Source organism: Rhynchophorus ferrugineus, unplaced genomic scaffold, assembly GCF_030347505.1.
Source record: "Rhynchophorus ferrugineus isolate W39M unplaced genomic scaffold, kcgeb_rfMv2 rfM7, whole genome shotgun sequence".
NCBI lineage: Eukaryota > Metazoa > Arthropoda > Insecta > Coleoptera > Curculionidae > Rhynchophorus > Rhynchophorus ferrugineus.
This window is the reverse complement of record NW_027472586.1, coordinates 36,135,289-36,162,403: the sequence shown is the minus strand read 5'-3', so window position 1 is coordinate 36,162,403 and position 27,115 is coordinate 36,135,289. Positions and strand designations below refer to the sequence as shown.

General features: G+C 33.7%; 5 protein-coding genes and 1 long non-coding RNA gene across 8 annotated transcripts; 3 read left to right on the top strand and 3 right to left on the bottom strand.

The window, feature by feature from the left end:
* Positions 1-97: 97 nt before the first annotated feature.
* Positions 98-14,029, top strand: cdm (importin-13-like protein cdm). The gene is made up of 15 exons (XM_076410738.1): positions 98-357; positions 407-574; positions 622-774; positions 828-946; positions 1,002-1,139; positions 1,195-1,390; positions 4,365-4,577; positions 4,631-5,081; positions 7,662-7,843; positions 7,901-8,065; positions 9,172-9,351; positions 9,412-9,549; positions 10,849-11,080; positions 11,469-11,796; positions 13,238-14,029. The coding sequence occupies exons 1-15, from the start codon at positions 205-207 to the stop codon at positions 13,329-13,331; spliced, it is 2,910 nt and encodes a 969-aa protein (XP_076266853.1). The 5' UTR covers positions 98-204; the 3' UTR covers positions 13,332-14,029.
* Positions 1,841-2,974, bottom strand: LOC143200350 (uncharacterized). 2 transcript variants are annotated; one of them, XR_013006690.1, is made up of 3 exons: positions 2,835-2,974; positions 2,670-2,778; positions 1,841-1,962 (listed from the first exon to the last, which is right to left on the bottom strand). It is a non-coding gene; the product is annotated as an uncharacterized LOC143200350 (long non-coding RNA). The 2 variants fall into 2 exon arrangements; XR_013006689.1 differs by lacking the exon at positions 1,841-1,962 and adding an exon at positions 2,477-2,575.
* LOC143200337 (pre-mRNA-splicing factor ISY1 homolog) lies at positions 13,372-16,071 on the bottom strand. Its single transcript, XM_076410820.1, has 6 exons — positions 15,932-16,071; positions 15,838-15,860; positions 15,417-15,784; positions 13,758-13,907; positions 13,598-13,695; positions 13,372-13,539 (listed from the first exon to the last, which is right to left on the bottom strand). The coding sequence occupies exons 1-6, from the start codon at positions 15,932-15,934 to the stop codon at positions 13,390-13,392; spliced, it is 792 nt and encodes a 263-aa protein (XP_076266935.1). The 5' UTR covers positions 15,935-16,071; the 3' UTR covers positions 13,372-13,389.
* Positions 16,072-16,247: 176 nt separating this feature from the next.
* LOC143200306 (nitric oxide-associated protein 1) lies at positions 16,248-20,035 on the top strand. The gene is made up of 4 exons (XM_076410760.1): positions 16,248-17,013; positions 17,069-17,549; positions 18,228-18,849; positions 19,644-20,035. The coding sequence occupies exons 1-4, from the start codon at positions 16,378-16,380 to the stop codon at positions 20,029-20,031; spliced, it is 2,127 nt and encodes a 708-aa protein (XP_076266875.1). The 5' UTR covers positions 16,248-16,377; the 3' UTR covers positions 20,032-20,035.
* Positions 20,036-21,049: 1,014 nt separating this feature from the next.
* LOC143200331 (uncharacterized) lies at positions 21,050-23,502 on the bottom strand. 2 transcript variants are annotated; one of them, XR_013006687.1, is made up of 2 exons: positions 21,342-23,502; positions 21,050-21,281 (listed from the first exon to the last, which is right to left on the bottom strand). XR_013006687.1 is itself a non-coding variant. In XM_076410810.1 (2 exons), exons 1-2 carry the CDS (start codon positions 23,359-23,361, stop codon positions 21,271-21,273), a joined length of 966 nt encoding a protein of 321 aa, XP_076266925.1. In that variant the 5' UTR covers positions 23,362-23,502; the 3' UTR covers positions 21,050-21,270. The 2 variants fall into 2 exon arrangements, 1 of the variants encoding a protein (XP_076266925.1); XM_076410810.1 differs by having other exon boundaries at positions 22,407-23,502.
* A 395-nt stretch (positions 23,503-23,897) lies between these two features.
* Positions 23,898-25,053, top strand: eIF3g1 (eukaryotic translation initiation factor 3 subunit g1). The gene is made up of 4 exons (XM_076410337.1): positions 23,898-24,146; positions 24,202-24,415; positions 24,468-24,596; positions 24,653-25,053. The coding sequence occupies exons 1-4, from the start codon at positions 24,015-24,017 to the stop codon at positions 25,009-25,011; spliced, it is 834 nt and encodes a 277-aa protein (XP_076266452.1). The 5' UTR covers positions 23,898-24,014; the 3' UTR covers positions 25,012-25,053.
* The last annotated feature ends 2,062 nt before the right edge of the window (positions 25,054-27,115 follow it).

Below are 27,115 nucleotides of genomic sequence, written 5' to 3'. Positions count from 1 at the left end.
TATATTCATTGACATAATCATATATAATATTTCGTAATAACATTTTCATATATAATTTGTCTGTCTATCCAAACAAAAAAACAATTGTGATCACGACATAATTTAACAGATATCAGCTGGTTGTGTATGCGGTTTGTCACTACCGCAGAAGAGTTAAACAGAATCAATGCAAAGTTGTAAATATTAATCATAATAGTCTATAAGATGGAGTATAAAGTAGAGGATTTAGAACAAGCCGTCGCGATATTTTATAGAGCGGAAGCGAACCATCAGGCGGAAGCGCACCAGTGGTTGACGAAAGCTCAAAACTCATCACAAGCCTGGTCCTTCGTTTGGGAATTGTTAAACCCCCAAAAAGTAAGCTTTTTTAATGTCTAGTAAAAAATTGTTTTGACGGATGTTTCAGTGTTTTCAGGTACAGTTTTTCGGTGCCACAACATTACATACAAAGTTACTGAAATTTTGGAATGATATTCCAGTTGATCAATACGAGGCGTTAAAAAAACGACTTTTAGACACTATTATTAACTATGCGATGGGGCCGAAAATAATTTTAAATCGTTTGTGTATTGCCGTAAGTGCATATATTTTATATACACCTATACATAATAAAGTTGTTAGTTTTCAGCATATATCATACATACTATTCCAACACATTGGCCGAATGCTTTTGAAGAATTAGTTTCTAGTTTTCAGCCCCATAATTTACCAGGTATCGAATCAGAAAGAGTTATTTGGATATTATTAGAGATATTAACTGTTATTCCTGAGGAGGTATTCAATTGTTTCACAGACATTAACTTATTTTTACAATGCAACATTGTTAGTTTCAAAGCATCACTATGTCAATTACCCAGAGGAATAGAGTAAGATGTGTCCTGCAGACTGTATCCAAGGATATAATGAAAGTGGTTGAGATGTGTTTGATGCCAATACCATCAAAGGGGTGAGTACTGTTCATAATATAGTGTCTAACAGCTACATAGTGATTACTGTTATAGTTTTGATATGGCGAATTTAATAACATATCTTCACGCGACAAAATGCGGTTCGGCATGGATTTCCTTAGGAGTATTGAATATCAGTGAGTGTGACTCTGTGTGTAACCTGTTGATTGACTTAACTTGCTTCGTTTATTGGTATAGTTTGTTTCATTACTACCTGTCTTGAATATTACGACGAATATTATTGCAGGAATAAAACCGATCCGGAATGCTTATCTGGTGAAGAAATCGAACTACTCGAGATCGCCGTCGAGGCCCTAACGTCCATAGTACAGCACCCCTCGACCTCGAAGTTTCCGGATTATGTTACAAAATATACTCAAAATATTCTGTTTAAATTCGAGAAAATTATCGAGGCCGAGAAGAATGCAGACGAATTAAATAAAGTAAGTGTTAAGCAGGGGTGTGCAACTGCAATGGTAAGTAGTGGGGCAAAGTTTCGCTTAGTCCAATCATTGGCGGCGCTGACAACGCGAATTTGATTGGTTAGTTTAAAATAGTTATGTAGAAACCTGTAAGGAAAATACTTTGCTTTGATTGGTCTGCCATTTCCCCTGATTATTTTGTGACGTCACATTTATTGGCCAATAGTATTTAAATAAAAATCAAATTTAAATTTTAAAATTAATTTATTAAAATAAAATCCTATACAAATATACATAAGTGTAAATAATATAAATATATATAAACAAAAAGCAAAAAAAAAACAATTATGAACTCTATTCTAGGCAATATTAAAATATCTATAATTCTTCTATAAGGCCTTCCCATATATGTTTAGTGCCATCAATTTTATGGGATCTATTAGAGTTCTAACTTATCTTGATATATTGAAGGTAAACTTTAAATCCTTTCCTGTTGATATTACATTAACTTCATTAAACCAAAAATAAAATCAAACCTCAGAATAACTTAAAATTTTGTCTTGAAAATCATTATGGATTGGACAGTCGAAACACTAAAAATTTATGTGTTTTTTAACAATATTTAGATTTTAGAGTATTTAATCTGTGGAAATACTTAATATAGAATATAGACAAATATTGCATGTTGTCTCTTTTTCAGAAGTTTTGTTAAATAGCCTGAAATAAGACTAAAATACAATATTAGACTTTTGTTTTCCTCGGAGCAAAATTCTCTGGAACTGAAAATATAGACTCAACTGGTGATTTAACAACCTCAAGTGGTACTAGATCTCCCGTTAAAAAAGAATATAAGTTATCTAACATTTTCATCTTCTTCACAATTTGCTCCGGGAGAATGATGTGAAAAAATTGAAATGATGAGCCCTTTTAAAAATTTCTCGAACATACTAGGGGAAGGATGCTGTTTCTACCTCTATGACCTCTAATAGATCCAACAAAAATCTTTAAGCAATCTTGGTTAAGATTTGTTAAACAAATGTAGTTATTTGTAAATTTAGACAAAATAGATTTCTTTAAGTTAATAAATCCCCTAAAAGTAGCAATGACATTTTTAATTGATGGCACCATAACAAATATTTTCTTAACAAGGCAATCAAATTTAAATATATAATTCCTCTACTATAAAATGATTGAACACTGATTGTTCTAAAAAGTTAAAGTATTGCAAATATTTTAGGGATATTTTATAATTAAAAGTAGTATTTATTACTACTAATTATCCAGTTATATTAATTATTACCTTCTTGTAAGACTTCTTTATGTAGAGACATCACACTGACAACATACGCACAACTTGGTAGATTAATTGAATTTTATTACTACTAACATCTTCATAAGTTTTTGAATTTCTGTAAACAAACAATATATAAACAGACATGTAGTAGATAGATAATTTTATATGTACCTGATAAAACCAATGATGGATATGCATTTACCCAAATACCTGTTCGTGAAGGAAGGATAATTCTAAATTTTTCACTAATATGTCCATAACAAACACCATGACGTTGATATATTTGCATTGTGGTTTATCCAGGTAACTTACTACTATTTACTTGATCAACCCATTTTTGGAAAGGAGCGATATCATTCTTTGGGAAACGATGTCTCATTTCCGTAGTAGAATTTTACCCCGGTACACTACATATTTTACTACACTGACGTATTGTCATCAATTTTTATATTATTACCGCATAATAATTAATGTAAAACAGAAAATATGCACAACGTAAAACGAAAATTTCGTGATCTAAACAAAAACCATAACCTACAAACAACAAACATAAAAATAGACGCCCATAGAAAATGCTGATTTCACACAATTTGATCGACCAATCACATTTCATGTTAGTGGCGGCACCTGGAATTTAAACTGCCAATCACAATTTGTGATCGCAGCGCTACAGTTGATTGAACTAAACAAAACATTTCCCCAAGGTCGCCTATACCGTGAAATTTCTATTTTTTCTATGGTGTTAAGTAGTGTAAAGTAATTTTGTAACAGGCGTTGGCAGTATGAATTATTTATCTATAGGGAATATTATATGTTTCTATTAAAAAAATTATACCATTATATAATGTTGCCAGTTTGTGTCATGTATAATTATTTATAGACTACTGGGAAATAAACAAGATATATAGTATATGATTGGCTACTTGGTTATGTATAACATTTTCATTGTATACAGGCCTGTATGTTATTGAGATTTAAATTTAACTAACGATATTGTTTCTCTTCGGAAAACAATTCATCACAATGTACTATACTGTTATCAATATTTCAGGAGAATTAGTGCAATTAAATGTTCAAAATAATTAATAATAATGTTGCTCAAAATTACTATATATATATATATATTTTTTTTTTCACTACATATATTAAGTTAACGTCAAGTATGTTATATTTCAATGTCGAAGTAATACCATTGATATATATTAAATTATGTATATTCACATGGTATTGATGTATTTCTTTTGCATTATTATATTACATATTTTTATCAAGCATATATCTTCATACATAATATTTTTTAATAACCACTATGAATAATGACTTTAATATTAATATATACAAATTTAACAGGTATGAATGAAGGGCTGTGTTACGGAATATTTATTCAAAATTCAAGATTGCTTGAATTATAATTTAAAAATACAGTTTACAAACTGCAATAGGCAATATATCTTGATGACGTGATTTTATTACTATTTTGGTTATTTATGCAGAAAAGCACTATGATAGATGTGTTGTGATATTCTATGTGTGGTGTTTTTTCAATATCACATTTCGTCTTGTAACACGATAGTTAAGGAGTTAGGACTTGGTTATAATGAGGGAATTTTGGCATCATATAGCCAATTATCGATTGAGCTACTGCGAATTGAGTTTTTGGTCACGTTGATCATCTGATGCATTATATCTCGTATTTTACAGGATGTAGTGGCTAATCTCTATGGTCTGATAGTGTCATTCGCCGATACGCACTCCAAAATCTACCTAGAAAACCTAAAATCGACGAACCTAGAGGACCAAAGGATCAGTCACGACTTGTTCAACTCCATCCTGAAGTGTACGGACTTAAAGGGGAGATTTCCAATTGACGAGAGCAGCAGTAATTTGACCTTCAGTTTTTGGTATACTCTGCAGGTAATTGTTTCGGAAAAGGTCGTACCAATTTAATAATTTCATCCTTTATGTAGGACGACATCATGGCTTTGGAGACGGCCGAATGCGCGCCGCTGTTGCTCACTATCAAGCCCTATTATCGCGATCTGGTCTGTATATTGTTAAATAAATCGATGCTACCCTCTGCGGAGGACTCCAGCTGGGCGCTGGACGACAAAGAGGTGTTCCGATGCTACAGGCAAGACGTAGCCGATACGTATATCTACTGTTACAACGTACTCAATCTGGAAATGTTGGATATTCTCAGCACCAAATTAGATGAGGCTATCGGTAAGGAGAAGAGCACCGGGTACATTGACCCGATGAATTGGTCTCAAATCGAGACCTGTCTACACGCTTTCTGTGCAATAGCCGAGAGCGTAGTGCTGGAGAACTTGTACTTGCCTAAGTTGATGACGACCGTCAAGCAGATCCCATTCGGCTCGCTGAATGTCAAGGTTTTGGCGACAGCTCTGGAAACAGTGGGTAAGCCCGTTGTACTACAATGTATAATTTATTTATTAAGTCTGTTGAGTTGTTAAGGAGAGAAAACGACGTCGTAAACAAAATTGATTTTCTCTCTTCTTTGCGTAAATTAATGCACAAACACAAGTTTGTTTATTTAACGGAATAATATAAAAATATACACAGAATTATGAATTGGGTGGAAAGGGCTTATTAAATCGTCTGTCTGGTCTAGCTAATATTAATTCCGTTCATCGGACACAACTAATTATTATACATACCATAAGAATTCTTCACGATATTCTTTCTTGATTCTCGATACTCGATACTTTTTCTTTTTTCTCAATTCTGTCTATTTCTGATGACGGATTCTGTTGTAAATGTTGTAGTTAATTCTGTTGTTTTTCTTAGTTGAGAATCTTTACTCAATTCTTCTAATTTCTAGTAACTTCTTTTTAATCATCTTGCAAAATCTGATTCTCGTTGTCGATGCACCCTCATCGGAGCAAGAAAGCCTTTTCTGTATCCCGATTTGTTCAGAATATCGGGGTGGGAAAGATTGTTCCAGCTAGGAACATTTCACGCCGATAGAAAACGTGCGTTTCGGACTCTTAAGGAATTCTCGAAAATTCCACGATGCACGATTCCGGCCTTCTTGATGTTTATGGTTATAGCCGCCAAAAGGGGTCCTCTACCATGTTTAACTTCTGACACGTTTCGTTTAGCCTCGGTACCTGAACCCCCATTATCCGAAAAGCTAGACCACGAGCCGATGGGATATTCTTTTTGCTGGATACGTGTTTTCTATTAATTCGGTGACTTTCTTTGTTGGTCTAGTTTCATCAGACATCTATACAATGCGATATTTTATTGTCTCGTGTCATAATTCTTTTCCCAAATGTTATACATATTATGAAAGACTTACATTGTCTAATGAATTATATAGTCTATCCAAAGTTTTTGGATTTTGGATACACTTACTTTCCTTTTCTCCTGACACATTTTAACCAAGTGCTCCTGTATATTATGAAGAATTACACATATATATGTGAACATAAATCTTTTACACTTTACAATAACATTTCCTACAGTTATAATATATTAATTATATACTCACCTTTAGTTGTTTCCATCCACAACAGCCTGTCTTAGAAATTGGCCACATTGAATCACAGCATATTCAGAAAGTTTCATTCAAGTGAATAACTAAACTGTTAATTTCCATTCTACCTAACATATGTTCACAATTTCATCATTTGTCAATTTCTTCTTCATTGTGTCTGATCGAATTCATCCAAACTGAAGGTGTTACTAACCATTATTGTTTCCACTATGAAGTGCAATATATCTGCAATGAATTATTAATAAATGTTATGACTAATAAAACCTAATCAATTGTTATTCCAACATTTACCTTTTATCTATTAACTTTTGTTGTCAAACACTATTTTTATTATCATCTTGCCATCAGTGACCATTGGTGGGTATATTGGTCCCATTCTGAAATATTCATGTCTCATCTAAATACATACATTATAATAATAAGTCTTTTTTCATTTTATTATATGCTTTTAAAAATTGTGTTCTTTTAAAAGTAATATCCGGAAATTCCATTAGACCTCTTCAGTACTTTTCAGACACACTTTCCTTTGAAATAATTACATTAAATTGTGTTTGTGTTGAAAAAATACTCTGATAGATAGTAATCTCTGATAGAGCAAACATCAAAGTGATATTGACTCGTTACCCTCTTCGTATGAGGACCGTTTCTTTTCGGGTTATCTAAGATTGTTTTTCATTTTTTGAGATATTTCAGTGGCCGCGTTTGAGACATTTTCAACCACAGAAAATTAATATTTAACAGTAAGAATACTTACCTCTCTAACGAATTTTTTGGCAAGAGGGGACCCCCATTATCTCGTTCCTGTTCGAAGTAACTGGTTAGAAAGGCAATCTGTTCTGTCTGGCATCAGCATTTTTAATCAGAGTAATAATAAACAGCGATTTGAGATTTATCAAAACAAGTAAAGCATTAAAATAGCATTTGCCGGTTTATAACCTCTTATCACTATTGTTTCGAAGAATTTTGCGTACGTTTGACATCCAGACCAATTTAGCAGGCTAGTTCCGTTACACATTGGTACTTATCAAACAGCATTGTATCTCTTTTTAATTGTATAATTTAATGTAAATATTGTCTGATTCTAAACGAATCTTGATGACGTATGTATAAAATAACTTTGGATAGACTATAGCTCCAAATTATACAAACATACAGTATATTTTCACTAAACTTAAAGTCAAGCGATTTTCTTAAAGTAAATAATTATAGTAGCGCCGCTCAAACTCAAATAAAACTCAAAATTGATGCGGCAACATTACGACGTTTTGGCATGCAAAATTGAGATGACGTAAGTTCACTGTTTTATTGAACGGACTATACTTATTAATCGTTTCATTTAATAGTTATAACTTTTATTGTTAATGCACTTTGTTTGAATTTGTTCACATGAATGAGGGTTTGTTATAACAGTTTAGCTTGTGATAAAATAATATCTTGTTGTTAATGACCTTGAACCATGTGGTTTTTAACATTTCCAGGAGCTTACTCAGAATGGTTGCTCTACAACCCCCAACAGTTGGGGAACGTTCTGCCGCTGGTGGTCGCGTCCTTAGGTAATCCGGAGGTGTCGATCAGCGCCACCATGGCCCTTAAGGATATAACTTTCAGTTGTCAGAAGTTTCTCTTGCCGTACGTCGATCACATACTGGTGGCTTCTCAGGTAATTTGTTTTTGAGCATTACCTTTAAAACTTCCTACCGTGTCTTGATGTTTTAAGATAGCTTTCCAAGGTGGTACTCTGAAACTGGGAGAGTGCAAAAGATTGATGGGCAGTATTGGCCGGGTGCTAAGCATCGCTCCGGTTGATAAGGTCATGAGCTATCTCAACGTGACCCTGAGCCCCACCTTCGAGGAAATTCAGAAACTGCTGCAGGAGGAACCGGTGAGTGTTTGACACTCTTAGTCTTGTCGAGCTATAATACTGTTTGAGTTAATAACAAAAGAAGGTGGTTTTAATTTAATTACTATTAACAGCAAATATATTGTTTCTATAAGACTAATTAATTAGTTGTCATGGGACAATAGGCTAGATGACTAATAAAGAATCACAAAAATATTGATTTATAATAATGATATTCTATATCGAACTTTTGTTTTCTACACTATTATGTTTACTATTATTTTTAAAAATATCAATATATCAATAGCTGTTTGTAACTTTTCAGTTGTTTCAGTGTTGCTATCTTCAACGGCTAGGATTGCTTGTATATTCATCAAGCTAGAATAGGCAGCTTCTTATTTGACTCTGGAATTTTTGAATGTTGTTTAAGTAGTAGTGCATGCCATGTCAAACTATATCAAAAGCTTGTGCAACATCTAAAATTATTGCACAGTTTTTCTATGGCATACGTGAACCAGATCAATCGCGGAATGTAGTTTATTGAAACCAAATTGGTGATCAGAAATAAGATGTTTTTCATCAATGATTGACTTTATTGATGACCTTAATAAAACATTTATTAGGTTATTGATCTTAATTAACGCTTTTCGTTCGCTCTAACCTTAAAGATAATCATCAATGTTGTTTTGCCGTCACTCGATTCAATAACCCAGAAAAAATTAACAATGCGTTATCATCTAATGAATCCACGGACGAGGAAGATGTTATACAAAATTTTGATGCTGAAGCGCGATTGATAAATACAGACACGTTGCCGAAGAAGTCTATTGATGTCGGGGGCAGGCATCACAAACATGCTCATCAAAAGTTAAAGTTAAATTAATAACAATAAAAAATCATATACATACAATAATCATATACACCACACAGGCCAAAAGTAAAAATCTAGGTCCTGCTCGTCATGATTCCCGCTTCGCCTCGCCGAAAATTCAACTTTCGGCCCTTGTGGTGTAATATACTATTATAATATTCTACAGTCCTAAAAACCATTTTATAATTTCTCGAAAAAAGCTGACAATTGAAACTAACTAAATATAAACTCTAGAAAAATTCTAAAGGCGCTCTAACGGTTTCATCTCTATTCTCAGTCGCCAGGCGTCGCGACGTCTTTGGCGTCAAGATTAAAAGTGCTGGCGTCTCTCTTTTATTCCTTGTACGTGCAGTCCGACGTCAAAATCGAGCAGCCCGTGTTCGTGGTGATGCAAAATACAATGCCCATCTACAATACCATCGCCGAAAAGTATTTCAACAACAACGAAGTGATTACGGTAAGATTACGATGGACCCCGGAAGAATCTGGCCTCCTTTTATAGGTGAATATTTCACAGGACCTCGGAGTGTTGTTGAAATGCGTAGTGACGACGTTAAACGACGACAGTAAGCCTCTGATCAAGGATATCCTGCAAATAGTGGTGACGGTGTACAGGGATAATCCCCAGTCCAGCATACTTGTAGTTGCTAAAACTGTAAGTATGTTTTGTAGTTTTATGTTATATTAAATCAGATGTTATCTATCGCTTGTTCATTTGAATGGACATTTAATGATGGTATATGGTTCAAACCAAGTTCTTTTGTTTTTTTTTGTTCCAAGATTTTTCCTCATATTTCTACCCATTTTCGTTTTTTTGTTCTTCGACGACGTTAATACAATTCATCACGATGCGTTCAATTAAAAGTTGAAAAACTTAACTCAAAATAAAATCAAACTTGTATAATTGATGTTATGCTAATAGCTTATGTTACTCAAACGTACTAATATAATTTTTCTTCACTAGATATTTAAAAATAATATAAATAAAGCCTTTTAACTCAGATATTCAGAACGAAATAAAACAAAGTTGATGTTAAGTATAGTATATTTCAATATCATAGTACATATACATTAGTATTGATGTATTTCCTTGGAATTTGTTTTTTACACCATCAATGTGCTCTAAATATAACTTATATGTATGGACTGTTTTCTTGTAACTGTATTTTTCATCTAAAATCTATATACTTTGCATACTCCAAATATGTACGATATTGTCTGCAACAGTGTCAGTATTCATCCCTTTTCAAACATACATTTGGGCATCATATTTTTTAATAACAACTCTGAATAAGACTAATATTTATATATAGAAATTTAACATACCCTACCAAAAAGTGTTAGATAGTTACATTTTACATTCTCTATCCTTACGTTTTTAGATTTTTATTTGTTATTAGAATATATAGTTTTATTCAAATTTTCATTTTAGTTAGGTCTTTCAATTAATTTAATATTAGATATATATCTTACAGTAACAAATACCTACTGCGGTTAATATATACTTATAAACTTATTTTGTCATTCGAGCCTAGCTGTAATTTTTTCATTTCTTCGATTATCAATAACAAAAACTGTTATTTATTTTTCTGAATTTCTAAATAAATTAAAACGCAAGGGGGAAAAACAAGCAAGCTTAGAAATAGCAAAAAATAAACATGAAGACGTTAATTATCATAAGGCGCATGCGCACAGTAAACCAATCATTATATTACATCTTGTTCTCTAGTCCCCTGTCCCAGTAGTCTTGCTAGTAGGTGGTCAAAGTCGACAGAAAGTACAAAATCAACATAGATTGGGCTCATTTTCCCATATTTGGTACTCTATAGTAGGCTGAGTACAAATCTGATTTTAGAAAATCATTCATTTGTATGATTTTGTGTTAGTTGGCGTTTTTGTCATAAGTTTATAATTAATTTAGTATTAATACTAAATAGTTTAATTTTTGATGTAGGTAGCAATATTATTCGGGAAGGAAGAGGATCTATTGCCTCTCAACCGACAGCTGGTACAAGAAATTTGTAATCGGACGTTTCAAATTTGCGCCGAGTACAATAACAACAATCAGTTGTCTGATATAAGTGACCTGTTGGAGGGATTTTTTCTACTATTGTCCAATTTACTCAAGAAAGCTCCCCTCTTGATTTTTAAATCGGACCTAGATACCTCAGCACTGTTTCAATGTGGTAAGTGATATACTTACAATACGAGGATCGAGCTACAATTGTTAAGGATTTAGTAATCTAGTTGAAAAAACCAATCTTTGTTTTTTAAACACTGTGGGCTTCTTTTCCAACGCTTTACCCGGAATGTATTTAATGAACAGGTTAACTTTTTATTTTTTTCGTTCTTGGTTTTTTTTGTCGCTTAGATGAACCTAGTCATTTCGCGACTATAAAACGTCAACTATTTCAAAATAAAGAAATAACCAGAATACATACAAGTATCTAATATATGGCAGTAACATATTCTCCCATATTTTCATTACACTCACCGGATACGGTGGAATCTTAGCTTAATCCTCGCATTTTTCGTCAAAGACGCAATTTTATTTACTCCAAATAACGTTTCCAGCAATTTTGTGTCTGGTCATGCCCGAAACCCAAACGATGAAGGCCGTTTCCGGGTTCTTGGTAAATTTCATTAACCAGAGCCGCGACATGGCCCACGGAGACGTGATCCAGAATTTCGGAGAGGGCCTAGTCTTAAGGATACTGTTAAATTTAGGAAGCACTGCGCCCAGAGCTACCATAGACTCACTTAGTGATATAATTTTAATGTTAAACAAGAAATACTGTGATAATTTATGTAGGTGGTTGAATACTCTCTTGACACAGGCGGACTTTCCCACGTCGAAGGTCACGTCCGCACAGAAAGAGACCTTCATCAAGGTCGTTTTAAGGTACGTCGGAAATATCTACTACAGTCTATCCAAAATAGCAGTGAACTCACGTCATCTCAATTTATGACGCCAAAACGGTACAATATTGCCGCATTTATCGTTGACATTTTACGTATTTTAATTTATTTTAGCTTCAATATAACAACTTTATAATATAGATAAAATGATGAAACAGAGATGTTTGAGAAGAAATGAAATATAATGTATTTTAACATTTAAACGACAGTTAATTAAACAGCCTCAATACTTTGTAGGCCAGAGTTATTTTATTCTATTTACATTGAACTATTTTTTAAACCACCTATGGTATCACCAGAGCCTTAATTCCACCTAATTAATAATTGTACATCCAAGTAATGTATTTTATTTTTATTAGAGAACATATTTACCCTTTTTATGTTTGGTTCTTGTTGCCTTCATTGCTGTGTTTGGTACAACAGTTGGTATTCATTATCTTCTCGTACATTTTAACCAAATGCTTTACATTACATTTTCACTCTCATCACCCTCTCTTGGTATTGTCAGCATTGAATCATAATCCCACATCTAGAAAGTTTCATTCACTTACTGTCACATTCTGAGCTACTTTTCAAGTCAATATGTAAGCTGTTAATTTCCAATTATCACTACTTCACAATTCCACCATTTGTTAGTTTCTTCTTCAGTGTTTCTGATTAAGTTCATCCAAACCAGTGTGTCCATGCATATTTACTGTAGTAATTTATTGCCACATCTTATAATAATTCAATGATAGGGATAACATAACAGTGATAGGGAGGAAGATGTTACACTCTCTGGCCATATTATTCAGCCATCTGATATACTGTGACCTTTTTTCAGGTCTATTTTTTAAAAAGTAAATTTACCAAGTGACACTTTGAAATACTTCACTATTTACAGGGTATCTTCAAAATTTAATTTATGCTTTGAAAGCCAATCCTTAATATACAGCCTATGCCTACCATTTGATGGGATCTTTTTGTTGGATTTCTGTTCCTAGCATGAAGAACAAAATATCTACAATGAATTATTAAAAATATTATGATTTACAAAACCTAATCAAATGTTATTCTAACTTTTACCATTTTCCATCAACTTTTGTTGTCTTTTTTTTTTCAGTGTTTTGAAATTTATAAAAACGATCGAAGCGCCAAAACAACGTTTGCCCATTTATCGAATTCATTATTACTCATTATTCATCTGTTGAATTTTGCAGATATTTGACAACTGAACCGGTTGATTCGGTTACGTGTTCGCACGTATCAGACAGCGTAGTATCTCTTTTTTATTGGAACAAAATAAGAAAGGAAATACTCTCCGATATTGAAACGAATTTACAAACTGCAATGGGCAATATATTATACATCTTGATGATATGAGTTCACTGCTGCTTTCGATAGACTATATTTTAAAATTGGTTTGATGTTTTTTTTTTTAATAGGGAAAAAGCCAATAAAAGAAAACTGTCCGACTCTGTGTTAGAATTCGCCTTGATGTGCCGGGGGATTCTAAAACAAGACACCACTCTGCCATAGGTTTGAAAAAAAGTTTTTTTTTAATAAATTAACAACAGTCAACATTTTTGGTGTTGTTTTATTGTTCCGAAGGAATGCCGTATTTCTCCATTAGTTCTTGTTTTCTCCTTTTCAGCAAGGCTTGTTCAATGTCTTGTTGGGATGGTACTGGTACATGGGCCACGAATCTTTGCTGGGAACCGTCGAGGATCTCGGTCTCTTCATCCGACTTTAAAAGAGATTTCCGTAATAACAATGATAAATTTACAGTTATTGAGCCAACTTACATCGCACACCGCGTATATATTAACCTCCTCCACTTCTGTGTCTGCATCAGTCGAATGTTCTTTTTTCGATTTCCATTCGGATATCGCCCTTTGGACAGCTTGAAAAAGAAAAAATATCGGTGTCAGTTTAACTCTCTCGAATATATCGATGGATACCAACCTATTTTCTCCGCTCTGGATTCCAGTGGTATGAGAATCCCATCATCGTCGTCCATGTAACCGTAATAGTCTGCGTCGATGTCTTTCATTAGCTCTGCTCTGGTTTTCCTTGGAGGTGGTGGAGGTTCCTGTTCGAATAACTCTCGGACACCTGCAATGTTTGATTTATGAGATACTGTACGAGATCGGGTAGATTAGGTATGATCAGTAACTGTGAATAAAACTGTTATATAACTGTAAAGTTTCTGGTGGAAATAAAGATTCTCATAAAAAGAGCGTTCTTATTTGAATTTTAAAAACTTCCCTTGTAACGTCACATCTATGTAAATCATCAAAATGTTATACAGATTCAGAAAAAAAAACAAAAAAAAAGTCGTATCACCTATCAATTTCTCACATTTGTAACAATTTCAAATTGAATGTTGTGTCATTATATTAAATATTTGTGTCAAAAATTTGAAGTGAAATCGAAACAAAGGATTTTCGTTGAGTATGGTCTTAGTGATGTTCGATTTCAAATTCCGTATTCAAGTACCGATGAGTACAAAAGAAGGATAATATTTAAAGAACTGTGACTAAGTTTGTGGGCAATGGTTCGGTCCATAGTTATAAATTTACCACAACTAATATGATGAAATAAATTCAAAACTACCAGAAACTCACTTCTTATACATAACCGAGTTGGTGTCAACAGGACATAAAAGAAATAGAGTATACAAAAGAGATGAGAATAAAAAAAAAAGACTGATCGAATGATACCATTTATTTAGTTAAAATAGTTGTAAGGTAAAGAAAAACATGAATGTTAAATGGTCTAGGAGGAATATTTTAGTGAGCTTTTCAGTACAAAACAATGTAAATAGATATGGTAGGTTTTTTATTGGAATTTTCTAAGTCTCCAATCCAACTCCGGTGTCAATGGCAAAAGAACAGTAAAACATACAGGTAAAAGTTGGTTTCTGCCAAAAACTCAATTTTCTGTCTAATATGGTGATTTAACTTTTCAATCGAAAGAATGATTTATTGATTTATTGAACAGAAAATTTCAAAAATCAGAGAATTGTTGCAACATACATCATATTTAGCCAATTTAGCTTTCTCTGAATTTTAGCTAGAAAATAATTTTCACTGAATGACAATATTGAACATTCTAGTATTATAAAAGATATACCGCCACATTTGATTAGACCTATAATGCTGCATATAGAAAAATATTAAGGGGCCACAAAGACATAACATAATGAATACATAACAGGTGAAACACCAAACATCACAAAAAAGTTAGATGACAGATAACATAATAATAATTTGCCTGCCTCTATGTTAATGAGAAATTATTGGGAGACACAGACATTTAAAAAGAATCAAACTAACAATTTGTTGTGTATTAATACGACCAATAATCAGATTTAAATATTATGAGAAAACTATAAGAATACTATATCACAGGTTATATAGGACCAAAAAGGAAGGAATAAGGATAATGTCACAAAATATAGATGAAATATGTGAAAAACTAATAATTAGTTCAAATTGGATAGGAAGAGAAAAGGCACATGAATAGAGATTGATTCACTCTGAAGAATCTAGTGATCTTCTTTATGTGTTAAACCATTCACACATTTATTTATTCACATATATGTATAATAAATTACAATACCTGGAAGTTCTTTGGCAGCACCGAAATATTTATATCCTCTATTACCCGGAACTTCTTTGCCTTCATGGTCCAACATTCGAGGCCCCACTTTCTGATAATCTGGTCCACCCAATTCTTTGATCTGATCCTCCCAATGTCGTTTCTCTCGCAGCAGTTTATTGATTTCGTCGTTTAGATCTCGTATTCGGAATTCACCCAGGCCAGCATTTTGAATTTGTGCCACTTTCTTCGCTATCTCCCTGATGATTTGCATTCGCCATTTCTCGCAAGCATACAAACTTTTACACTCGGACGCTAGGTATGGACGACGCTTTTTAATTTTTTCATTTTCGCCGAGTTGGGCTGCTCTCCAACGGGCCAAAGTTGTCCTAGAAAAAACAAATGAGCATCGACCGCGAAAATAACATTATAATTAACTTACATAGCCTTTTCTGCATTTCGAGCCTAAGTTTAAAAAAACATTATTTTTTTTATATCGTAAAAATACACATACTAAACGTAAAACAAATACTTACCATTTTTATTTATATTGAACTGGTAATGTATTGGAACAATTTGTAGTTTGATTACTTAAGGTTATGTGTGCATTCTATTGTTTCCAGGAAACGATTGTTTTTTTTGAATATAGCTGTGTATTACTGGTGGCAAATATTATCACAATCACAATATTAATAACCATAGAATAAAGAATTCTATGATTAATAACTTTGTTGAAGAAATATCGATGTTTTCACAAAAATAAATTAATATTTTTTCACATCAACGAGGTTTTTAGTACTTTCAGTGAATCATATACATCATAGAAAAAATTTTCAAAAAACAAAAAAGTTTAATGTTAAGAAATTAAGAAGTAGAGAATATTGATAACCTAGTCTTTGTCGATAGTTTTTAGATTTAATATCTTCGAATATCATGGGTATAAATTAAATATAGAAAAATACGGTAATTTCTTAGTTAAACAATGTTTGTTATTAAAAACATCGGTAGATTTTGCAACAATTTTACTTATTGCCGCTTGAGAATATTACGTCAATATACAAACTCTGTAAATGAGAAATTCCAGGCATTAATAGAAAAATATGAACATGATGTCTTATTCAATAGTGTAATAGAATCAAATAGGCTACATCTGGGGTACAAAGAGAATAACCTGGCAATGATGAAAAGGATACATTACGAAGAAAAACTGAAAACTGTGTTTCAAACAATCCAGCCGATTCCCATTTCTTTAAAATATTATTCCGAAAATCATTACTGTGAGGAAAAATCCCAGTCGCCTGAAGAATCTCAACATCAAAACAATGAAGAAATAAAGAGGGATATGCAGTTTCCTTTTAATATGAAAACAGAGGGTGTCAAAGAGGTACCAGCCCTTGAAAAGACAAACTATACCATTAAAAATGAAATAATGGCTAGGAATAAATTAATTGGGCAAGATATGAAGAACTGGATGACGAGTTATGATAATTACGAAAATGATTTAGTAAGCCATGTTGAGAACAATGATGAGCAGCAAATAAATTATGGTACACCAGATCCTGGCTCTGGTATATCTAAATACCCTTGTGGAGGTTGTGGCGCTTATTTACACTGTAAGGTAAGCGCGATTAATTTACTTAAATCATAAAAAATATTTTATAAAAAGGTTGTAGGATACAGCAATTCCAGGTTATATTCCGTCAGAGATTTTTAAAAACTCTTTTGACCCCAATGGTACTACTCTCAGCGCGATATTATGTCAGAGATGTCATTTTCTAAAGGAGTACAACGTCGCATTACAAGTACGAGTATCTGCCGAAGATTATCCTAAAATTTTGAAATCAATACCGTTAACCTCATCGTTGATTGTATTACTGGTGGATTTAACTGACTTTCCGTGTTCCGTGTGGCCGGGTATTGCCGATATATTGCAGTCCAGAGTTCCCCTAATAATAGCGGGCAATAAAATCGACTTGTTACCCAAAGACAATAAGGAAGAATATCTGAATAGGATAAAACAGATTTTGTATGACAATGTTAGGTTGTGCGGGTTTGGTAGCTCCAACATCAAACACGTAGAGCTGGTGTCGGCTAAGACGGGTTTTGGTATTGAAAAATTGATCACGGCCATTGGGAAAGTAGGAAACTATAAAGGTATGTGGATTTTTTTGTTAAGACTTACCTTATGTCATTGAAAAGTGTCAAGAATTGAACTATTCTATTAAAAAAAAAACATAAAAGCTCAGAAAAACAAAAGATATTTTTAAAAAATCTTTCGTTTTTCTGAGCTCTTATTAGTTGTCATTTTTTAATACTGTATGTCGTATGTAGTCGATGTACTCTAGTTAAATAAATCCTTATTTATTGAAATTTCAGGAATATCTATGTATTTAAGAGTCCCAGTTTCATGCATTTCAAAAGACGTTTATTTTTCCAATAAAATTGTTTGTCAACGGTTATGCCAACAAAATCACAAGGCTTGCAGTAAAGATGCTTCTAAAGATTAAAATCAGGAAAAGCAAAATGAAAAAGTATTTAAAAATATTTGAAAAATTAAAAATAATTCATAATGTTTAAGAAATATGTTTTTTTTTTAATATCGAAAAATATCGGCCAAAAATATATATATTTTTTGGAATCCCTACTCTGCTCTATATGACAACCCTTCTACTTCTGAATTAACATTTTATGTTGCATCTTTATCTAAGCTAAGCTAGTTGTTCTAACTTCTCTAGAAGCAGCAGAAGCTTGCAGTTTAGAAGATTAGAACAAGCATTCAAGCTTCGTTGCGCCTAACAAACAAATGTTTTTCAATACCAATGTCCTTTTCAGGAGATGTCTACATCGTCGGATGCACCAACGTCGGCAAATCCAGCCTGTTCAACGTCCTACTGCAATCCGATCTGTGTAAGATACAGGCCGCCGATCTGATCCAGAGGGCCACGACGAGTCCTTGGCCGGGAACCACCTTGAACCTGCTGAAATTCCCCATCACCAGGATCTCCGGTTACAGATCCGTCCTGAGACACGAGAGACTGAAACAACTGAACGCTATCGAAGAGAAAGAAAAGGCCGTGCTGCGGAGCGCCGACGTCGATGGTAAAAACCCCCGATACGCCACCCTGATCGGACGGATCGACAGGTCATTCACGAAACCCGTCACCCAGACCCCGATGGACGGGTTCTCGGTGCACGGCAGCTCGGATTTGTCGGGGAGAGTATCCATGGGGGTGAACGAGAATCACCCCGACTATATCGCGAGTAAATGGTGCTATGATACCCCCGGAGTGGTGCATCCGGATCAAATCATCCACTTATTGACCACGGAGGAACTGGTGAAGACTTTACCGAGGAATCTGATCAGGCCTGAGACTTTTTGCGTCAAACCAGGTACCAGTTTGTTCATTGGTGGGTTGGCGAGATTGGATTACGTGTCAGGACCACGCTCTATCAGGTATGTCTATCTTTTATTCTTGTTTTTATCTAACCAGTTTTATTTTCATCGTTCAGCCAACCCTCAGTTTTTTAATGAAGTGTGAATTCATTGGTAAATTAATTGTTTTGATTTTATTAATCTGCCAATGGTATCGGAAACACCTGACGAATCAAAATAATAAAAAGTTTTTTTTATATCATCAATTTCAATTAAAGACCTTTTTTTAACTTACAAATCTGAAAATAGTGATGGCGAATAAAAATACTAATGAGCGGTTTTTCTTTTATATATTAAATGACAAGCACCATTTTTTAAAATTTTCGAACCTGGAGGTAGTGATGGGAAGATCTATCGATTTATTCGATAGTCCTAGTTTAAAATATTAATAAACAAATGTTATTTTAAATTTCATTTGAGGGTAATTTGTTTTTTATTTAAGAATATAGATATAGTGATAGCGAACACGTATTGACTTATTCGACAGACGCCTAAAACTGTTTTCTATATTTACAGTGAACATATTCGAATGAAGGTACTATCGAACAATTGGCATTTTATATCTTAAGTTTAATTTAAGGACCATTTGTTGTTTTATTAAAACTTGATATAACGATGGAACATTATCTGTTTTTCTCAAATTTCAATCAAGAGCCATTTGTTATTTTTGGTAACTTGGAGGTAGAGATGGGAACATCTATCATTTTATTCGATAGTGGTCTATTCATATTATACTCTAGTTGAAATAGTACTTAAAAGAAAATTATTTTTGTTTTGAATAAAAATTACTCTCTACTACTAAACTTTCATCCTAGGTTCACAGTATTTAGAGCAAAAGACCTACCACTCACCATCTGCCGACTGACGAAGGCCTCTGATGTATACCAGGACTTTCTAAACACCGATCTTTTCTGTGTTCCGAGCAGAGACGAAGAGGGACTGCGCCAATGGCCAGGTTTGACACTGGCCAAATCGTTCCGCCTACAAGGGAAGTCAGCCAAATTGTCTACATACGATGTAGTGTTGTCCAACGCAGGTTGGGTGGCAATCAACTGTGATTCGAATAACTACGAGTTTCAGGCCTGGACGCCAGAAAAACGTGGAATTTGTATTAGAGACTGTATACTACCCAAGGCTGTTACATTGCGAGGGCCGAGGATTCGGTATAGTGTAGCCTATAAAAAGCATAAATTTGTTATATAAATTACAGTATTCTTTTACTTTATACCTTACACTTTGATTAAAGATTTTGTATTAAACTGTTCATAGTGACGGGAATATCTATCGAATCTTTAACTATTGATTAAGCGAATAGTCCGAATTAAAAAACGATCGACTTTAAATTACTTAACTTTTATGTCTTTAAAACGAGGGTCACTTTTCTTTTATTGATTGGAAGACCTAATGGAAAACTACTGAAATATTCGATACTCGTCTACTATTTCAATTATTCGATACATAAATATTAAGGTTGCAAGTAAAAATAATCATGGACCATTTTAATTTTGTTTCCTAAAATGTCAAAATATAGTTAATCATAATTCACTTGCTTTTCACCCGTTAATTAATAGTGAACGAGAACATCTATCGAAGGAAAATTTTAACGAACAAATTTTATTTTATATTCTTAAATTTCATTAAATTATTCCATAGGTAGAAAATGCTCCAACGAAACGACGTTGTTTTAAGCCATATTTTTCATTTGAAGTAACTTATCCACATTTTAATTTGCAAGCAGTGATCAAAACATCAATGGGATTATTCTAAAGTGTTCTATCATTCTATCAATCCGATAGCTAAAAAACATTAAAATAGGAAATAATCTTAGTTCAGTTGGTCTTCAATGTTTGTTTTTAATTTGTCCAGAGCTATGACAGTATCTATGAAATGAAAATAGTATGTGACAATTTCTATTCTATTATTAAATTTCTTTCAGGTTACTTTCAATAAAATATATGTATTTAGAACTTCAGAAAACAATCTTAATTCATTTGTTCTTTTATGATATGTTTGTAATGCCAATAGTGATGGGAACACGTATCGAATAAATATGGCAATGAAACATTTTTAATTCATTTTGTAGGTAATTATTTTTTTGTAAGTAATGATAATTATATATATCGAATCATTCATTTTGTATTTTATATTTTAAATAATAATCTTATTTTTTAATTTGTCATAGCGATGAGAACATCCATCCAATGAAAATAATAATGAACAATTTTTATTATCAGGATACCTATTGAATTTTATTGTTCTTATGAAAATTCAGATTACAAAACTTAAAATTATATACTAAAGACTTTTTATCTGAACGCATTGTACCCTTGTACCCCGCAATCACTCGTACCCTTGGGATGGCGATGTTGCGCCATCGAACTGAGGATTCAGACGTAGAGTTCCTTAGGCCCTACCTGACCCTTCAAACCCTCGAGAAAGTATTTAATGGCGATCTGAAACAAACAAGATAACTAATTACTAGAAATCAATAAATCGCTTTTCAACGTAGTCACCTTGATCTTAAACATAGTGTGTAGCTATCAGACTTTCGATAGCTGCTCAAAATGCAACATCAGACTTTCTAATGTTACAGAACTTTTCCGTTCCGTCCTGTACGGCTGTCAGACTTTCTATAGACTTACAAGGTGTCGCTCATTCGACAATTACTCAAGATGTTACTTTAACCGACTTTCTGATAAAACAGAACGTTCCTGTTTCTGCAACATAATTATTCTACAAGTAGGGCTCACTTTAGCCATTCATAACGACCGTACGGTCAAGTTTTAGAAATGCAAACAATACAAATATTTGTAAGTTCATGTCAAATCTATAGTGAACTTTGGTTAGACTATAATATAGCATATAATCGGAGTCAGAATACGATGGGAGAAATATATCTAATGAGTTAGATATAGGCAGTAGAAGTGGGTAACCAAGTCCGGTAATATTCAACCTGATTATTCTGAAACCTTTTTAATGTGTATGTATATATATATATATATATATATCCAAAACGTACGTAAAAAATTTCGATTTGTCTTAGCAAATGTAGAGCACTTGAATTTAATAATACTATATAGTGTTATTATTGTGCTTTAAAACTAGAAACTCAAGTAGCTATCAAATATATAAATATTAACCAAAGCAAATTTGCGCACGTGTAGTTCACCTATAAACATACAGTATAAGACCAGTAATTAAGTAATATTATATTTTAAATATCTTGAAATGACTCTTTCCTGGAAGGATTCTGTTAAAAAGAAAAGGAAAAAACTGGAGACGAAATATAGGAAAAGGTATTGGTAAAAAATATATGGACCTATGAAATTCAATTATGGTGATGTACCGCAAAATCTATTTAAATACAGTTTCCTAGAACAAAGTTCCAAGAATTATAGTAAGCACTGCGACCCACTTAAGTTCAATTTCATAACATCACATTTTCTTAACAACACTGCATCCTGAATCAACAACATAACTTTTAACAGATATACCTTTTATAATACAATCAATGAAATAATTACCATTCAACTTTGGAATACCAATCATTATTAAAATTATTGATTAAGTTTGCCTACCCTCTGTGTTTTTGTAAAACTTCATACTTCCGCTACCTCTAAAGAAAGCCGCCTTACAATTTTCAGCAGTATGTCCCACTCGATCGCACAATGTACAAAACACTTTTGGTTTCTTGCAATTTGCAAAAAGATGTCCCCTTCCCTGGCAATTAAAACACTTCCTGTTATAGTCAAAGTACGGTTGGCTGTAATGTCTTTTTCTAGGCACATATCTTAAGTCTCTCTCAGAAATCTGATCCAAGGCACTTTCCTCATTCAATTCCCTTTTGATATTTTCTTCCCCAAAATTATAAGCAAACATATATTGTTCATAAAACTCTTCTGGACTATTATAATTTCCAGCCCGGGCAGAGTTCTGAATTACAGGATCCAAAATACCATCGACGATACAAGAAACACTATTCTTTCCTCTGATTCCACAAGCACGTAGCAACTCCATTTTATCATTGTAATAGGTGGTCATGGATTCTTGAGGATTCTTCACCCTGTTTAACATTTTCCTTAGATTAGCGGCAAAATCGGTAATTTCGGGAAACTTATGCAGAATTAGGGATCTAACTTGGTTCCATGTAAAATTATAATTTGGTAAGCGCTGATACCAACTCTTGGCCGTACCTGTTAAATGTAGTTGCATATTATATATTGTTGTCAGATCATTCCACTTGTTGTCCTTCCTAATTTGATCTATTTTCTCGATCCATTGGTTAGCCGACATCGTCCTATCTTCGGGAGAAAACTCCGGAATGCAGTAAGCGAGGCCTGTCGTTGGGGCAGCTGGCGCTAACGACTGTGGCGGTAAAGCTGTATTCTGCTTAACTAACTCTTCCAACTTCTCTTCTAGTTGACTTATTCTGAGCTCAGAGTGTCCGGTATTCAATGACTTGTAGGACCAACTGCTACTTGCCATTTGAGTATGCGTCGTGGTCTCATAACTTGACGAACTAGAACTATCCATTTTTTACACACACTTCTGTGATAATAAAAATAATTAAAAACTCTAAACACCACTAAAAATCTAATTGGTACGCGGATTACATCATATGCTTAAACTGGAAACTATACATTTTAAAAACTGAAAACCGATTCCTTAAATATGCAAACAACAAAATGGACGTAGGGACGCCGAAATAGTATCGATATTTTTTATCGATTCGCGAATACGTCCTATAATGAATAGTAGATTTAATAATTATTATACAGTATATATTTAAAAACTCAATTTTTTTAAATTTTTAAATCGATATATAGATATATTTGAAAATATGGGATATTCATTAATTTATATAACTATATTTTTGAATAGAAGTAGTGATATTTTTAATGAGCTTTTATAATTAATCGTCAATTTTAAAGGTTTATTAAAAAGTTATATTTAATTTTTTTATAATGTCGGCTAACAGAAATATGGATCTATCGAGAGATTTCAGAACTTAAACATCATAATAACATCCCTAAATTTAAACGCAGAAAGAAGAAGAAGAAATTGACAACTGTCATTTACATCTTTTTGATATATAATCGAATTTTTGCATGTGTTTTTTATTCTAATTTGTGGACATCAACGAGTTTGTAAGCATATTTGTAGAATCATAATAAATTGGAAGCAAAATGCCCGCCGACGAAGAAGTAACATGGGCCCAGATGGTTGAACTGGAGGGCGGAGCTTTACCCCCGGCGACAGAAGTTGTTGAAAATGGCCAGAAAATAATTACCGAATACAAATATGAAGATGAAAAGAAAGTAAGAAATTAACTATGGTCTGGGTCACAAATTGCTTAAAAAATCTATTTGACAGGTAAAAATCGTACGAACCTACAAAATAGAAAAGCGAATCGTGTCCAAATCGATAGCTTTCCGTAAGACGTGGAAAAAGTTCGGGGAGTGTGCTGATGATAAACCTGGACCGGATCCTGCGACTACCATCGCCGGAGAAGATGTTTTTATGCAGTTTATATCAAGCAAAGAAGAGGATAACAAGCAAGAAGACGAAGGCATTCAAAAGCTTAAAGGTAACAGATTCTTGATTTTAGTAGTACTTATTAATAGAAAATGTGTTTTTAGCTTTGGGGGATAAAAACTTCGTGAAGTGTCGTACTTGTGGAGGCGACCATTGGACTTCCAAGTGTCCACTGAAGGATACCATTCTCAGCACAGGCAAAGTGCCAGATGATAAAAAGATTCCTGCCCCAGGTTAGTAACTAAATCACTATCTTGAGCAACAAAATATAAAATCTCATTAATTTTAGGTACAGAGTCAAGTAAACCAGTTGGTTCTAAATATGTCCCTCCAAATCTCAGAGATGGGGGTGCAAAAAGGGCTGATGGACCGAACATGGCGAGAAGAGATGATGTTTCGGCCATACGTATCGCTAATCTCAGCGATTCCACCACTGAAATGGATTTAGAGGAATTGGTTAAGCCATTTGGTCCCATTCACAAGTTGTATCTTGCGAAGGATAAGACCACTGGCGAGTGTAAGGGTTTCGCTTATATCCACTTCAAATTTCGAGCAGATGCTGCTAAGGCTATTGCCAGACTGAACGGTTATGGCTATGATCATCTTATTCTTGCAGTGGATTGGTCCAAATCTAAGGACCAGCAATAATCGTGTGTCTCTTATTTGTAATAAAATCTATATTGAAAATTATTATTTTTATTTTTTATATTTTTATTTATAGAATAAGTATTTCTTAATAGTGTTCAAATTTAATTTATAAGTTTTGTATGAACAGTTTTAATATTAAGCTAGTTAAAAAAGAACTAAAGCCTTTTTAACTCAATGTATTATAAATATATTCACTTTCTAATTTGACATATTTTAAAACAAATGAATGAAAATAGGAATTACTTTGTTTTTATTTCTCGAATTGCTTAGAATGTCCCGTTCAAATTCAGGCCAATCAATCCAAACAAAAATTTTCGTAAGCCGAATTTAGATATACGTAAAATAGGATTTTAATATTGTAAAATTAATTATTGCATCAATACATTTTTGTGTTGGACAAATAAGTAAAATATTAACAGGCACACACTCAGCTGTGCTGCTCTGCTTTCAGTATGAGGGAGCAAAATGATAGAAACATCAATACATCTTTTTTTAAATCGATAGCACTAAAGAAATACGAAAAAGACTATAGATTATAGTACTATAGATTATATATATATATGATGATCGAATCCCACAATTTACGTGAGCGAGAACTTTCTTAACTTCGGTGATCCTTTGTGATAGTGACATTTCAAATTATGTGCTCTTTTTTGTTAATTTTTTGTGATAGTGACACTTTACTGATAAGTGCGGGAGAACTTTTCTCACTTTGATTACTTACAATTTACGATGCCAAGGAGAAGACAACCTGACTTGGGTCAGTCGCAATCAATCAAATGCGCGAAGAGTTATCTGCTAACCGCACTGATCACCAAAGAGAGACAGATCAAGAAAATAATCGTATAGCTGCTATGTCAGAATTGCGTTAGAGAGTGACAATGAAGTAGATAGACTTAGAATGCAACGAGTTCGTGCACATCAAACACAATAGCGAGCACGACATAATGAAATTGAGCGATTCCGCAGACACAGTGCTCCTGTGATCTTGGAGCGAACTGCATTCCACTATGATGCCCCAATAGATTATTGTGCCGACAAATCTGTAACAATTGGGGAAATGACAATAATTTGTAAATATTGCAAGGCGTTAAAATACAGTGGTGAATCTACTGGATTATGCTAACGCTCTTTAGTTTCTGGGATTGGAAATGATTCTAAGCACTTCTTGGCCAACATTCAGAAATATGACAGCTGCTTCCAGATGACATCATTTGGCGCTACACATATTATACAGGACAATTTTATGTCCAATTTCCCACAGTTGATCCAAAATTGCATGAAGTAGTTACCAAACACATGATACACGGGCGGTGCGGAGTTTTCAACTACATTTCACCCTGTATGGTTGACGGAAGTGTTCCAAGCGATACCTCATTGCTGAAACCATAAGGGGAAATGATGGACACCCATTGTATCACTTGCGGACAATGAGCGATCGGTAGTTGTGAAGCTAAGAGGACAAAATGTTGATGTAGACAATCGTTGGATCGTGCCATACTCGCCAATATTATCCAAAGCTTTTGAGACTCACATCAATGTGGAATGTTGTAATTCTGTGAAGTGGATAAAGTACATATGTAAATATGTTAACAAAGGTAGCGATATGGCTGTAACTGGCTTCGCTGTAACCAGTGCAAATGAAATATCACGGTACCAGATGGGTCGCTATGTAAGTAGCAACGAAGCAATTTGGCGTATTTTTTCATTTGCGATCCATGAAAGACACCCTACAGTAGTCCATTTAGAAAATGATCAGGAGGAAAAAAGTCGAGGATTTGAGTTTTTAAATTTACTGAAATTGCCCGGATTACCACCTCACAATTTGATGTTAAAAGTAGGTTTAGTTGTCATCATGCTGCGTAACATTAATCACCTTTGACTGTGCAATGGAATAAGACTGGCTGTCAAAAAGATGATGAATAACGTCAGTGAGGCAACAATCATAAAGGGAAAATACCAAGGAGAGGATGTCTTGATCCCACGTATACCGATGATACCAATCGAATGGTAGATTTTAAACGATCTTTGCGATGACCATAGATAAATCTCAAGGCCAGTCGTTGGAAGTTTGCGGATTCAACTTGGAGTTTCCCTGTTTGGC